Consider the following 16,617-nt stretch of genomic DNA (forward strand, 5'->3'; position numbering starts at 1 on the left):
CATTTGAAACAGCTATAGATTTTATAAGAAGCATTTTTGTTAATAAATGTATATTACAAAAATGCTTCTATTCAAAACTGAAATGCATCCATGAGGATTCCAATTTTGACTGGAATGTCCCTTTAATGTGTGTAATACAAGCCACCACTGACTCTCTGAGAAGGTGTGGTGTTGGAATACTAGTGCACGGTCCTTACAGGATGTGTGTGTATGCCATGGAAAAACAAAATTTATGCTTACCTGATAAATGTCTTTCTTTTACGATGTACTGAGTCCGCGGATTCATCCTAACTTGTGGGATATTGTCCTTCCTGACAGGAAGTAGCAAAGAGAGCACCACAGCAGAGCTGTCTATATAGCTCCCCGCTTAACTCCACCCCCCAGTTATTCGACCGAAGGCCAAGGAAGAAAAAGGAGAAGCTATAAGGTGCAGAGGTGACTGAAGTTTACATAAAAAATTACTATCTGTCTTGAATAGACAGAGCAGGCTGTGGACTTGGTACATCGCAAAAGAAAGAAATTTATCAGGTAAGCATAAATTTTGTTTTCTTTTGCAAAATGTACCGAGTCCACGGATTCATCCTTACTTGTGGGATACCAATACCAAAGCTTTAGTACACGGATGAAGGGAGGGACAAGACAGGAGCCTAAACGGAAGGCACCACTGCTTGCAAAACCTTTCTCCCAAAAATAGCCTCCGAAGAAGCAAAAGTATCAAATTTGGAAAATTTGGAAAAAGTATGAAGCGAAGTCCAAGTCGCAGCCTTACAAATCTGTTCAACAGAAGCATCATTTTTAAAAGCCCATGTGGAAGCCACCGCTCTAGTAGAGTGAGCAGTAATTCTTTCAGGAGGCTGCTGTCCAGCAGTCTCATAAGCCAAACGGATGATGCTTTTCAGCCAAAAGGAAAGAGAGGTAGCCGTAGCCTTTTGACCCCTACGTTTTCCAGAATAGACAACAAAGAAGATGATTGGCGAAAATCTTTGGTTGCCTGCAAATAGAACTTAAAAGCACGAACCACAAGAGATTAGATTTGTATGCTTGAACGGACCTTGAATCAGAATGTCCTGTCACAGTGGCAGAGTCCATGGTGGCAGAGATGACATGTCCACCAGGTCTGCATACCAAGTCCTGCGTGGCCACGCAGGTGCTATCAAAATCACTGAAGCTCTCTCCCGTTTGATTCTGGCAATCAGATGCGGAAGGAGAGGGAAAGGTGGAAACATATAAGCCAGGTTGAATGACCAGGGTACTGCTAGAGCATCTATCAGTACTGCCTGAGGATCCCTGGACCTGGATCTGTAACAAGGAAGTTTGGCGTTCTAAAGAATGGACAAAGCAGATATTTGTCCTTTTAAGGAACTAGCTGACAATCAAAGGATAAAATCCTAGGAATCCTGATCTTACTCCATGAGTAGCCTTTGGATTCGCACCAAAAAAGATATTTACGCCATATCTTATGATAGATCTTCCTGGTGAAAGGCTTTCAAGCCTGAATCAAGGTATCTATGACCGACTCAGAGAAACCTCGCTTTGATAAAATCAAGCGTTCAATCTCCAAGCAGTCAGTTGCAGAGAGATTAGCTTAATATCTATGGAATGCATGGGTTCAAACGGAACCCCCTGAAGAACATTAAGAACTAAATTTAGACTCCATGGCGGAGCAACAGGTTTAAACACAGGCTTGATTCTAACTAAAACCTGACAAAAAGCCCGAACGTCTGGGACATCTGCCAGAGGCTTGTGCAATTTCCAAGTTGTGCAATAAACTTTCCTTCTTAGAAGAAGGATTAGGACACAGAGAAGGAACAACAATCTCCTGATTGATATTCCTTTTAGTAACAACCTTAGGGAGTAATCCAGGTTTGGTATGCAACACTACCTTATCAGCATGGAAAACAAGATAAGGCGAGTCACATTGTAATGCAGATAATTCAGAAACCCTTTGAGCTGAAGAGATAGCAACTAGAAAGCTTTCAGGGAATTCCAGACTGCACCCCAGCCCAGTAGGCTGGCGTCCATCATCACTATAACCCACGCTGGCCTGTGGAAACACATTCCCCGGGACAGGTGATCCTGTGACAACCACCAAAGAAGAGAGTCTCTGGTCTCTTGATCCAGAATTATCTGAGGAGATAAATCTGCATAATCCCCATTCCACTGTTTGAGCATGCATAGTTGCAGTGGTCTGAGATGCAAGCGAGCAAACGGAACTATGTCCATTGCTGCTACCATAAGTCCGATTACCTCCATACACTGAGCCACTGATGGCCGAGGAATGGAATGAAGAGCTCGGCAGGTGGTTAAAATCTTTGATTTCCTGACCTCCGTCAGAAAAATTTTCATGTCCACCGAATCTATTAGAGTTCCCAGGAATGGAACTCTTGTGAGAGGAATAAGAGAACTCTTTTTCACGTTCACCTTCCACCCATGAGATCTTAGAAAGGCCAACACTAAGTCCGTGTGAGACTTGGCTAGTTGGAAAGTCGACGGCGAGACGCCATCAGATCCAATTCTGGTGTGCCCCATAGCTGAACCAGTTGAGCAAACACCTCCGGATGGAGCTCCCAGTCCCCCGGATGAAAAGTCTGACGACTTAGAAAATCTGCCTCCCAGTTCTCTACCCCTGGGATATAGATCGCTGATAGATGGCAAGAGTGAGTCTCTGTCCATCGGATTAGCCTGGAAACTTCTATCATCACCAAGGAACTCCTTGTTCCCCCCTGATGATTGATATAAGCTACAGTCGTGATGTTGTCCGACTGAAATCTGATAAATCTGGCCGAAGCCAGCTGAGGCCACACCTGAAGAGCATTGAATATCGCTCTTAATTCCAGAATATTTTGTTCCCCCCTCTTTCACTTTACCCTTCCTGCTTAGAGCCGGCACAGAGAATGACTGGGGCTGGAGTTAAGGGGGGAGCTATATAGACAGCTCTGCTGTGGTGCTCTCTTTGCCACTTCCTGTTAGGAAGGATAATATCCTACAAGTAATGATGAATCTGTGGACTCGGTACATCTTGCAAAAGAAAACAGGAATAACTTTTACTAGGAGCATTTTTGCTAATGGAAGTATATTGCAAAAAAGCTTTAATTTCAAATTGAAATGCATTAAGCACATTTCAATTTTGACCTTTCTATCCCTTTAACTGAGCTAGAAGTAAACTTTTTGCACTCGTCGGGTTGCACTAGTATTATTAGTTGAAAGTTAACCATTTTCTCTCGCTTGCTAACCTGATGAGCACCAAAAGCCAAAGTTAGAATACTGCCTGCCTGTTCACGTATTCCCCCATAGAAGTCAATGGAGAAAAAAAAGGTGAGAAAACAAAAACAAAAAAACCCTCTCACGCAAACCTGATTGCAAATTTTCTCATGTGCACTAATCCAACATGAAAATATGAATATTTAACATTCCAATGTTCTTCACATAGAAGAATATTTTCTATTTATTCATAAATAAATATTTCTACATATGTCTGATGTTTTTTTGGTACTATTAATCTGCTATGTGTAGAACATTGGTGTGTGAAGTATTTACGGTAAATACACAGTATAACACTTTATTAAATATGAATGGTTGCATAAATAGGCTTTTACATGTTTTCATCTACTAAAAGGGACACTGAACCCAATTTTTTTTCTTTTGTGATTCAGAGAGCAAGCAATTTTAAGCAACTTTCTAATTTACGCCTATTATCAATTTTACTTAATTCTCTTGCTGTCTTTATTTGAAAAGGAAGGAATCTAAGCTATTTTTTGGTTCAGACCCTGGGCAGAACTTTGTTTAGTGGTGGATGAATTTATCCACCAATTAGCAATAACAACCCAGGTTGTTCACCAAAAGTGGGCTGGCATCTAAACTTACATTCTTGCTTTTCAAATAAAGATACCAAGAGAACGAAGAAAAATTAATAGGAGTAAATGAGAAATTTGCTTAAAATTGTATGCTCTATCTGAATCACGAAAGAAAGAAAAATTGGTTTCAGTGTCCCTTTAACTGCAAAGGGCTCTGATGCACTTCTATATATGTCTATATGTCCAGTGCGGTTTAAACGGCATAAGGTTGTGAAGGGGTTAAGGGATAGAAGCAGTTACAGAACAATGACAATTTAAACAAAAGCTATTTTAATTGATACTGAAATTATCAGGAAATAAATATTTGCGTACTGGATTTGATTCAGTGATCAACTGCTTGTTCTTTTGTTGTGAAAAAGGGACAAGTTATCATTTCAGTAACTTGCATAACAGTCTCTTTTTTTATACACAACAAAAATATTTAAACTTTATCTCTAAATAAAAGTGAAATTTCCAATACACTGTGTAAAATAACTTACTTGGATGTATATTCTCAAAAATTTCTGGCTGGGAAGTTGCATAAATCTCTAGAAGAAATGGTTGATCTGTTGTACCATCAGTCATCTGGACCCATCGATATTGCCAGAATTCTTCACTGTCATCTGCTTTTTAAAAAAAAAAAAAAAAAACACACACAAAGTTCTGCAATTAAACCAAGGAAGCTGGTATCACTGGTTACATAGCGCAGTTTTCATCAAGCAGTGTTCATCTCTGATGAAGCGCATGTAGGCATGCGTGAAACGCGTCAGACAAAGGGAACACCTTGATACATGAGTAGGCCTGTATCCAATAAACCTATGGATATACTTTGGGACTCAGCGTCTTTCTTTCCTTCCTCTCTTTAGGTACATAATAGTCACATGCTAAATCACTTAAAAGTGATGCAGCATAACTGTAAAAAGTTGACAAGAAAATATCTCCTGAACATGTAAAAAAGAAAAATATTTTACCACAAAATTTCTTCAGCTCACCAGAGTAAGTGTTGTGTAAAAAGTTATACTTCAGCTGCTGTCCATCTGCAAGTTGAAAAAATGAACAAACAAAAAAACACACAACAACAATAGCCGATCAGTATCAGCAGTGCTGAGGTCATGCATTGCTGTGATCTCATGAGACTTCACTGAACTCTTGTGAGATGTCATAGTAAACTTCCTTAATCTGAATAGGAAAATAACATGACTGATTCCGGATGACAAGTCCTGATTGACTGCTTAATTCTCTTTACAATGGGATGTGGCTACTGAGGAAATTTTTAGGTAGATCTCTTCCTTTTTTTTTTTTACATAGAAATGTTCAGGTGATATTTTCTAGTCAGCTTTTAAAAGCTATGCTGCATCACATGCAAGTGCTTCAACAATTGAGTATCATGTCCCTTTAATAAGAAAGGAGCAAGAACATAAACTTAATGACAAGTTACTTATAACATAATGAAATGAGTATCTCTAAAAAGCACCATATCTCACAGTGGGTAGATTCAGAAGTGCTAAAGGAACATGAAACTGAAAGATAGAGCATATAATGTAAGCAACTTTCCAATTTACTTATATTATATAAATTGCTTTGCATCCTTTATTAAAAAGCATACTTAGGTAGTCTCAGGATCAGCAATGCACTACTGGGAGCTAGCTGCTGATGGAGACTGCATATATATGCCTCTTGTTATTGGCTCACTTGATGTGTTCTGCTAGCTCCTACAACAAAGAACAGCAAGTAAATTGGATAATTGTTTAAAAGTGTATGCTTTATCTGAATCGTGAAAGAAAAATGTAGGTTTCACATCCATTTAAGCTTTCTAAGGTTGACAAAAATAAATAAACTTAAAAGTGCTGTAAATACATGTGTTAGTTCTGTTGCTATGTAATAACATATCAGCCAAAGTATAATTTTTAAACAAAAAGGTACATCTTGTTTGCTGCTTTTGTTATATATGGAGGAGCCAATCTGGGCTACAAACAAGTTTAAAGATTGTATAAAGTGCATTGTTTTGCAGTTGTTATCAATTTAAAGCCAGTTAGGGACACATATGTAGCAGGGTTAGCCTTGAAAAGTCAGCAGTGTGCATATCAAGTTCTGAGAATTAGAAAATACACAACGTTTTGTGTATTTAAATCACATGAATTAAATCACATGAAAAAGAGCAAAATAAATAAACAACGTAGATTGCAAAGTGGTTTCATCTGCCAGACGTGGATCTATGTGGATTCCAATTTTGGCTGCAATGTCCCTTTAACTCTCAAGCAATTAGAAGACTGACAAAGTCTTGTTAAGCATTTCAGGTACCTTTTCTTTTTCGTTCACATCTTCCTACGTAGGTCACAATTCCAATAACATCACAGGCTTGATTATGAGGTAGATCATTCAGTTCTAGTCTAGGTAATTAATACATAAATTCCATGAAAACATTCAATGCAAGCATATAGTCTATAATTTTATATTCAAATTGCTCCATAGGGAAGCCTTTATAGGGTACCAAAACCAATCTCAATGTAATTGCAAAAATCTCAATGCAAGTAAAAAAAGAGAGGGGAAAATATACACATATATACACACACACACACACACAGGTGGAAAACAACATACATATACACAGAGGTAAACACCAATATCTTAAATTATGTTATTTCTACACAACGTAAAGTTAGTTTTATATATAATTTTAATACTTTTGTATATAGATAGAACAGCGCTGTAATTAGAAATGCAATATTTATTAAAAACAACAAATATAGACTAGCATTTACAATTTTCGCTATATTTATTTTTAAAAAATATAATTTCAAATTTTTATAAGTTTGTACTTTGGAATTCCAGATTTGAGAATTTATATACACACACCCCACAATATATATATATATATATATATATATATATATATATATATATATATATATATATATATATATACATACACATACATACATACATGTTTTAATCTATTAAAGGGCCACTGTAAGTAAATATTTTCTATGCCTGTTACTAACTAACTACCCCAAATACGCTTTTTATCAATAGCATTTCATTAACATATCTCTACCGTATATCAGAAATCTTGTCTGCAAATTTAATTGTTTTCCAAACCCACTCCGTGGGTATCCTTTGCTCTGTACCAATCCGTTTACAATACCTAGGTTTCAAAATGGCGCTTTAAACACAAAGCTATTGGTTTAAGTATTTTGAACATGCAGTGCTGAAAATAGTGGGCAGGATAACGTGACATCATCGGCGAATAAAAGATATAACTTTTAGAACGTTATGAAACTTCGTTTTGGAGAAAATATAGGTCAGTAGGTTTTAATTAATGTTTATTAACTTTAATATGTTAGTTGTTTAGCTTAAAAATTATAACAGAAAGTAATCCTTTAATAAAAAATAATTTGTTTATTTGATAAACGATGATTGTTCAAAATGTTCTGTTACAGTTGTGAGATATCTTGTTTTATTTATAATTATAGTTTAGGCTCCACCCATACAGGACTTTCAAAGATGTGACACCTTTTTGTTTTGTCATACAATTAAATAGATTATGAAAATTGTTGTATCACATGCTAAGCGAGTTTGGAGGCTACAGGAAATAAAATAAAAAAGTAATCCAAAATGTGCAAAGAATTGTTAAAAACTGGAGAGTGGTGGGCCAGACAGAAATGAATGAGATTTGTCTTCTTTCAGTAGATTTAATGTGAAACTGTTCCAGGCAGTCACACAAGTTTTTGCTTTAAAAGGAAGGTAAGCTGCCATGCATAAAAAGAACAAACACATCTAAAGTTTGACTCGATACCTTGTGCAAAACTGATATTTCACTTCTGGCAATCTCCACTCTGGTTTCACTTGATTTTCCTGAACAACATGGAAACTGGATGGAGGATCCCAGCTGTTTAAGCTAATTTCTATAAAAGAAAACAAAAAGAAAAAAAAAAGACAAATTATTTAAAGGGACATGAAACCCAAAAACTTTCTCTTTCATGAATCAGATAGAGAATACAATTTTAAACAACTTTCTAATTTACTTCTACTGTCTAATTTGTTTCATTTCTTGGTATCATTTGTTGAAGGAACAGCAATGTACTACCGGTTTCTAACTGAACACACGCGTGAGCCATTGACAATCGTTATATATCTGCAGCCACCAATCAGCAGCGAGAACCTAGGTTTTTTGCTACTTCTGAGCTTACCTAGATAAATCTTTCAGCAAAAGATAACAAAAGAAGGAAGCAAATTAAATAATAGAAGTAAATTGGAAAGTTGTTTAAAATTGTATTCTCTATCTGAATCATGAAATAAATATTTTGGGTTTCATGTCCCTTTAAATTGGTTTTCAGCTTGACTTAAAGGGACATCAAACCCAGTTATTTTCTTTCATGAGTCAGAAAGAGAATTCAATTTTAAATAGCTTTGTGGTTTATTTCTATGATCCAATTTGTTTTATACTCTTTGTATCATTTGTTAAAAAAGAATACCTAGGTAGGCTCAGAAGCTGCAGATTGGCATCTGCACACATATGCCTCTTGCCATTGGCATTCAGCAAGCTCCCAGTAGTGCATTACTGCTTCTTCAACAAAGGATACCAAGAGAATGAAGCACATTAGAGAAGTGAATTGTTTGATCTATTTGTATCATGAAAGAGAAAATGTGGGTTTAATGAAGAGAAAACAGAAAATGTTAATTGTACCCTATTAGTCCCAGTGAAGCTTTGGTAGTCATATAGAGCTTTCTGTAAACATAACTGAAGACACACAACTGACATGCAGATGTTTGCGCATACCAATGAGACTACATAAAACCAGATCTCTACAGACCTTGTTGCATTTTGCTTCCTGTAATATCAGGAAGACAGAAAATAGCAGCAGGCCAGGGCTTATGCACAGCTGCTAGCCATATTGTAACAGTAGTTATCCTTCAGCTACTCTCTTTAAGCTCATCTGCATAGTGAAAAAAACCACAAATCCCATTTCATCAGTGCACACTTTTGTTTCCTGTGATCTTGTGGGATTTCACCATAATCTACAAGATTCCATAGTAAACTTACTTAAACTGAGGAGGGAAATAAAGTTACTGTGCCTGCACATGCCAGAAGCACGCATCCTTGCACGTCTCTGATTGGATCCTCAAAGTCCTCTTACAATAAGATATGGCCACTGAGGAAATTTGAGGAATAGCATCTTCCATTTTTTCATAGTGATGTTCTTATGTTTTCTAGTCAGCATTTTACACATATGCTGCTTCACTTTCATGTAATTTGGCATGTGGGCAGTATGCCCCTTTAATTTTTCACTTAATCATAAAAATTAAAAGGGACAGTATAGCAAAAAAATTACTTTCAGGATTCATATAGGGCATGCAATTAACAACTTTCCAAATTTACTTTTAGCATAAAATTTGATTTGTTCTCTTGGTATTCTTTGTTGAACGCTAAACCTAGACAGGGGCCACCTCAGCATTTTGACAGTTGTTCACAGCTAGACAGCTCTAGGTCATGTTTTTCCATATAACATTGTGCTCACACCCCTGGAATTACTTAGAAGTCAGCACTGATTGGCTAAAATACAAATCTATCAAAAGAACTGAAATAAGCGGGCAGTATGCAGAGGCCTCGAAACATGGTAATCACAGAGGTAATAAATATATTAAAGGGAGAGTCTACACCTTAGTCATCTTAAAGTCTTACCTTAGATTAAAGGGACAGTATACACTCATTTTCATATAACTGCATGCAATAGATGCACCGATACTGATACAATAATCCAGTATAAAACTGTTTTAAAGCTTACTTAGAAGCTCTCAGTTTAGCTCTGTTGAAAAGGTAGCTAGAAAGCCCACTGCAAGTGGGAAATAAGACACTCCCCCCTCCCCCTTCTTTTGCATATGAAAAGACCCTTTACACAAACAGGAGTAAGCTAGAGAAGGTAGCTGATGGTATTCACATAAAACTTTGGGGCTTGGTTAGGAGTCTGAAAATCAGAGCAATGTTATTTAAAAATAAGCAAAAGTATACATAAAAAAAAAAAAAAAACTTTATGGGCTTTATAAATAGATCATCTACAAAACATTTATGCAAAGAAAAAATGAGTGTATAATGTCCCTTTAAGCTGCAAATATCCTCCTGCGCCCTTTCTATATCGTGCAGCAGTAAAAGTAAAAAAAGTTCATTTAAAATGAATATTGTTTCTGGTCACTTAGAAATGGCTGCCAAGCTCTGCCCACTGATGACATCACGATCTGGACTGCATCTATGCACCCTGCTGAATAGCATTGATAGTCTGTTGAATCCAATTAGAAAGTCTTTTGTAACTAGTGAAGCCGTTAATGCAGCCCAGATTGTGATGTCATCAGGGGCAGAGCTTGGCAGCCATTTCAAAGTGCCCAGAAACAATATTAATTTTAAAATAACTTCTTGTCTCTTGCTGCTGCATGATATAAAAAGGGTACAGTGGATACTTGCAGCTTAATCTAAATTAAGACTTTAAGATGACGAAGGTGTAGACTGTACCTTTAATATAACTGTGTTGCTTATGCAAAACTGGGAATTGGGTAATAAAGGGATTATCTATTTTTTTAAACAATACAAATTCTGGAATAGACTGTCCCTTTAATCTTACACATCACTGCTGCTTTACATCACTTTCATATGCTTTAAAAAAGGGAAACACTGACATGTATAGTTACTGGCTGCATCTATAGTTTAAGATGTGTGCAAGAAAAGAAAAAAAAACGGAGAAACAAAAGCAAAAATACTATTATTACATTTTTAGCATGGAAACCATAGTAACAGCTTAATTAAAATTGTAGCAGTTTTGAGACTAAGTAAAACTATTATTTAGGTTAAAAGTGATTTAAGTAAAGAAGTGTATTTATACTGCAAATGGATACTTTACAAGAACTCTAGTACAATATAAATATGGAATTCACAATATGTTTTTCAATAAATATCTACTAGTAATTATTCAGTTCCTTCAAAGCGAAAATAAAATGTGGCAACAATTTCATAGCATAACTGTCAGTCTGTGATAAAAACACTCAGAACCTTAAAAAATATCAAATGCTCATTAAGGTTGATTTGGGAAAGCACATGTTTTTATTAATAAAAATTCATTTTGGTAAAAGTTTCATCTGCAACGCCTCTCTGATTGCTGGAATTATGTGTACAGACGATTCTAGATGATAGATCATATTAGCTTCATTGCGAGGTGTCTCACCCTGGTGGTTTGCAGCAATCCCCCCTCCATGTAATAAGGCTTTTGACTCATCCATCAGATTCTGACAAGTAATTTGCTTAGTTCATGCGGGGAAACAAAAACAAATCCTATCTACTTGTCAAATAGAGATAGCTGCATCGCTTTCAGTGATCTCAAGCTATCAGTGGAAAAGTAAGTTGTAATCGGTGCCGGTTCAGCGTCTCCCAGTTACACAATTAGCTACCTACATATAGAACATTGGGATCAATAATCTTCTTTGAGCTTTAAAATAAAATACATTTAGACATATTTTAAGTATAAATAATGATTCTATTAGCTGGTCTTACATTTAAAAGAACATTAAACACTTTGAGAATGTACTACAGGATAAAATGTGTAGTAAAAACAAAAAAAATATTTTCATTATTTATTTTGCTCCCCTTTCCTGTATTTAAATTTCTTATTAAGAAAGCACTAGGAAATGATATGAGTAAAAGAAATTATTTATAAAGTAATTTGTTCTTAACTTATGTTCTGGGCACTGCTTTTGAAAGGAATTTATAACACCTGGATTAAAGGGGTAACTAAATAAGTTGTGTATGAAATAAACGTTTATATATAAAATATATACTATGTCAGAATAAAGACGAATTACAACCTCACGTTTTTTTTTACTACCAATGTTATATGTTGTTCATCTGCTGCACTAAGTTTCCTTGGCAGACCACTATCTATAGTCCTCAACATTGCCAGTTCCTTTGTGCTTCTTCAGAAAAGCTTGGACTGCACATCTGGAAACCCCAGTTTCCTTGAAATGTCTGCATGGTACAGGGAGGGATGGGACACTGCACTACGGAAAAGTAGTGAGGGAGGGGGGGCGCTACACTACAGAAAAAAAAAATAATAATAATTATTAAATATAAAAAAAGAAAAGACTCTCCAAGCTAGGCACTGGCACACATCAAGAGATAAGGGTTCACACTACACTACAGAAAGTAAAATTAAAATAATAAAGTCCCTAAACTGCATACTGGCAGACTGACTGCCAGTACCTAAGATTAGTGACTGTTGGAGGGGTGAGGGAGGGAAGAGAGCTGTTTGGGGGGGGGGGGGGGACTGTACACTACAGCTAATATTAACCTTCCACACTAGCGGATTAACCCCTTCACTGCCGGGAATTTCAGACATGTGGTGCGCAGCTGCAATTAGTGGCCTTCTAATTGCCAAAAATGGCAAAGCTGTGCAAGTCTGCTGTTTCTGAACAAAGAGGATCCCCAAGAAGCTTTTGCATACAATTGTGTCATGATTGCACAAGCGGTATGTAAATAATTTCATTGAGAAACCCAAAGTTTGTGAAAAAGTTAACTTTTTTTTAAATGTAATCTAATTTAGCGGCTAAACGGTGACATGAAATATACCAAAATGGGCCTAGATCAATACCTTGGGTTGGGTTGCACCAAGCAGTTTAATGTCCCTTTAACACAAATTATTTTAAAATGAGCAAAAGTCATTAGTTGTTCTAAAATATTTCTGAGCATGTATTTTAAAGATATGTTATAGTTGCCTAATACTTTACCAAGATTGCGCAGTCTCTTCATTTGCGAGTCCCCTGGAGTTGGTAAAGTCCTGTTGGGGTAACTTTTTTTTAAAGCATACTGCTGTAGAAATAGAACTGTGCCAACGCGAAATGTATGGAACCATTCTAGACACAAACAGTTCCATAACACTAGTGACATCATGCCGGAATGATCAGCAACCTCAAAATATGCCTGTAAAGATAAAAAATGTATTTAAAAAGTTGTATTTTTTTTTTAAAAAAAACTGAATAAAAAAATATAATGAAAAGTATTTAACTTAAATTTCAAAGCAAATCCAAACTGAATTAATAATAAATATCTCTTGAAGCTACCAAGATGTAGAATGTCAAGGAATTACCTGATATGGAATGTCAATCTTTTTGTCTGATTTGCCAAAGTAGCGAAGACGAGATTTGTGCATGATGCGCACAATCAGTGGTGGTAAGGCCTTTCTGAATTTCCAGTTCATTTCCAAATTCTGCAGAAAAGACACTTTTGACACTAATAAAACAAAACAGACAAAAGCACCAAAATAATATATTCGTCTTATAATATTTCCAAGTTCTTTACACGTAAACGGCCTTAAAACAAGTGTAGATAAATATATATATATATATATATATATATATATATATATATATGTATTTTTTTTTTATTTTTTTAAATGGATAGGAAAGTGAAAATTAAACTAGCATGATTCAGATAGAGCATGCAATTTTAAGCCATTTTTAAATTCACTTCTATTTTCAAATGTGCTTGGTCCTCTTGATATCCCTTGCTGAAAAAGAATATGCACATATCCTACACTAGTGGGAGCTAGCTGCTGATTGGTGTCTGCACACATTTGTCTCTTGTGATTGGCTAACTAGATAGCTGTGTTCAGCAAGCTGCCAGTAGTGCAATGCTGTTCCTTCAGCAAAGGATAACAAGATAATGAAGCAAATTTGATAATAGCAGTACATCGGAAAGTTGTTTCAAATGTTATATTCTATCCAAATCATGAAAGAAGATGTTGGGGTTTCCTGTCCATTTAAAGTGTACCTGCAAATTGAAATGTGTTATCTATTCTAAATGCCATTAAACCCTTGAATTTCTTATTACAGTTCTACCACACAACCCACCCATCAATTTCCATATATGGAAGGAACAATTCAAGCCATTCATTTTGTAAATTGCACATGCTCTGTAGGGTGCAATGGCATCATATGTGACGCATTGCGTGACATAGCAGTCGTCCAAAGAATGTAGTGTAAATTATTGGCATTGTTGTAAATTATTATTTCTGATGTCCTTTTATCCAGCTGCAGTACCGATGGCTTCTCTAGGGGAGAAGGTTTGTATATAACATACAAGGCTCTCATTCATGCATGCTACAATGCCAGCAATTATCACAATTGCTAATGTCCATGAGTAACTCTGTGTGGTTTATCATTGGTAACACCCGATACTGCAATAAAGGCTCAAAGTAACTGAAGGGGGGGCTGCATTAAAGAGTAAGACCTACTATTTTACTTCACAAAGAATTTTACTACTAAGTAACTTTAGTAGTACAAGTATTGCTCAACATATATCTTATGGCACTTTAAAGGGATACTAAACCCAATTATTGTCATTCATGATTCAGATAGCTTTCCCTCAACAGGCATGGTTTTCATTATAGCTGAACCAGTACACAGGTGAAGTAATTAGCTGATCAGTAACCAACCTGCTCTCATCCATCACCTGTGCTCTAGTTCAGCCATAATGAAAACCAGGACTGTTGGCGGTACTTGAGGACCGCGGTTGGGAAACACTGAGATAGAGCATGGAATTTTAAATCAACTTTCTAATTTACTCCTATTATCAATGTTTCTTCTTTCTCTTGCTATCGTTATTTGAAAAAGCAGGAATCAAAGCTAAGGAGCTGATCCATTTTTGGTTCAGACCCTGGGTAGCACTTGCTGATTGGTGAGTACATTTATAAAAAATATATATATATATATATATATATATATATATATATATATATATATACACATACAGTATGTGTGTATATATATATATATATATATATATATATATATATATATATATATATTTATATTTACACATATACTACAGGTACCTGCTTTATGTGATCATACTTACAATTACAGAACATACAGTGTATATGACTTTGCATATAGTGACTATATTGCATTACAGTACAACATACTGAGCATACAGTAACAGTTGACATAAGTGTCTGGAAAGGGCATGAACCCCCCTCACATTGTGCCCCTTATTATTATCTAAGCATAAGATACCGATTGAGTCACTTTTGTGATGCCAATGATGCACCATTTTTAAAAAAGATGAATTTTTACTGACGTAAATGTTGACACTGATATTATGATTTTTGAGGATGACCCTAACTTTTATAGCATCCTTCTCCTATATTTATTTTACCCTCCATACTGCCAGTTTGCGGAGTTTTGCATCCCTGCCAGGCTTCACCATAGGGATCCACATTATTCCACAGGGGCAGATAATGCCTCCTATCACCCAGCAGCGGGGTACCGGCTCCTGAGCCAAGGACGTGCTGAGGCCGCTTGCATAGCTCGGTAAGGGCTTCGGCGGACACCACTTCCCCCAGCTTCAGCTCGTCTATCCTCACCAGGCCGCCGTTCAGCTTCTTCTCATAATAGCAGTATGAACATTGTGTGATTTGCAGCCATATCCCACAGCGGAGCCTGTTGCTGTGCACCAGGGGGTTGTGCTCAGGCGATAAGTGCCAAGTGTCCCACACAATGCCGTCTGACAGGGTCACATCATAATAGTGAGCACTAGACGTTGTTACCTCTCCCAAATAGCGCTCTATAGCCAGCACCGCCACAGACACCGGCGTACTCAGTACCAGCCTGAGGTTAGGGCAGCCCAGCAATGCCTCTTTGGTAGTCAAGATCCAGGAGGCCGCGCCAGGCCCAGGAACAAAGGAGAAGCCGGAAGCTCCAGTACACGAAGGACCGGGGCCTTCGTTGGTGAATTCAGGGTCCTGCATAGTCAGGTGCCGAACGGAGTAGAAGTCTCCCGGCTCAGCCGGTGTAGTAACCGAGGTCTTGTACTAACATGTCTGTCCGTGACACGCCTCAGAAAACCCTCGTTTTTTTTCAAAAATAGCCCGTCAGGCCGTCACTAGTGATAGCGTCTGGTGCTGCCCTGACAGCAAGCGCAGGGGGGAAAGCTTCTGCATTATTACCACTTGTGTTTAGCAGCCTATTGTCTATTAGATCCCCCCTGTAGCTGCCAATGGTTCATAAGGAGCTTCAGACATAAAACATTTTGTATAAAAAGGAGATGCAAAATCACAATATAGTCCAACATTTTACAAAACGATGGCAAATTATTTATCAACAAAAAAAAATGCAAATAAGTTTGTGGGTTTTATATTAAAATCACTAGATAAGCTTTTGCTTTTAAAATAAATAGCATTCAAATATACTTCTATATAAGACAGGAAAATAATATGAAATAAAAAAATAGCTTACTGTGCATTTGTTACTGTGGGATAACCAATGCCCAGAAATCTGCAGCTAGTTGTATCTCATCAAGAGCACACAAATGTTGTCATTTTTTATTTGTTACATCTAAAGTAACAGTTTTAAAACGCAGGAGATAAATATTTATTTAATCTTTTTTTCTATTTTGAAATTTACGAGAAAAACATTTCTTGTTTTCATGCTTATGAGGGATGGCTCTCCACCAATTTTAATGTGGGAAGTTGTCTTCAATTGGGTGTTTTTAATCTTGGAATAAGTTATACACCAACAAGATAAGTATTTGCTGACAGTTGCCATATTAACCCCTTAATGACCTGGAATTTTAGAGAACATTTTGCCCAACGTACCAGAGAATTATCAGCATTTTTGCCATCATTCCTTTTAAATAGAAATAGAGTCTTGTTTCTTTAAAAAAATTATCTAGCAAAACTATATATATATTTTTAGTAGACAACCCAAGGAATTTGTCTGGTTTTCAAACCTGTTCTCTGGCCTCCCT

At 36.6% G+C, this 16,617-nt stretch overlaps 1 protein-coding gene across 1 annotated transcript in view; it reads right to left on the minus strand.

Annotated features, from left to right (window-relative positions):
* The window catches only part of RADX (RPA1 related single stranded DNA binding protein, X-linked), a gene marked incomplete at its 3' end in the record, with an annotated part of 99,187 nt that extends 83,426 nt beyond the window's left edge, over positions 1-15,761 (minus strand). Inside the window, 6 exon segments of the mRNA XM_053699164.1 lie at positions 4,334-4,456; positions 6,135-6,223; positions 7,630-7,738; positions 12,600-12,792; positions 12,959-13,101; positions 15,028-15,761. Coding sequence (XP_053555139.1) covers positions 4,334-4,456; positions 6,135-6,223; positions 7,630-7,738; positions 12,600-12,792; positions 12,959-13,101; positions 15,028-15,619 — 1,249 coding nt within the window.
* Positions 15,762-16,617: the final 856 nt, after the last annotated feature.

Source organism: Bombina bombina, chromosome 1, assembly GCF_027579735.1.
Source record: "Bombina bombina isolate aBomBom1 chromosome 1, aBomBom1.pri, whole genome shotgun sequence".
Classification (NCBI taxonomy): Eukaryota; Metazoa; Chordata; class Amphibia; order Anura; family Bombinatoridae; genus Bombina; species Bombina bombina.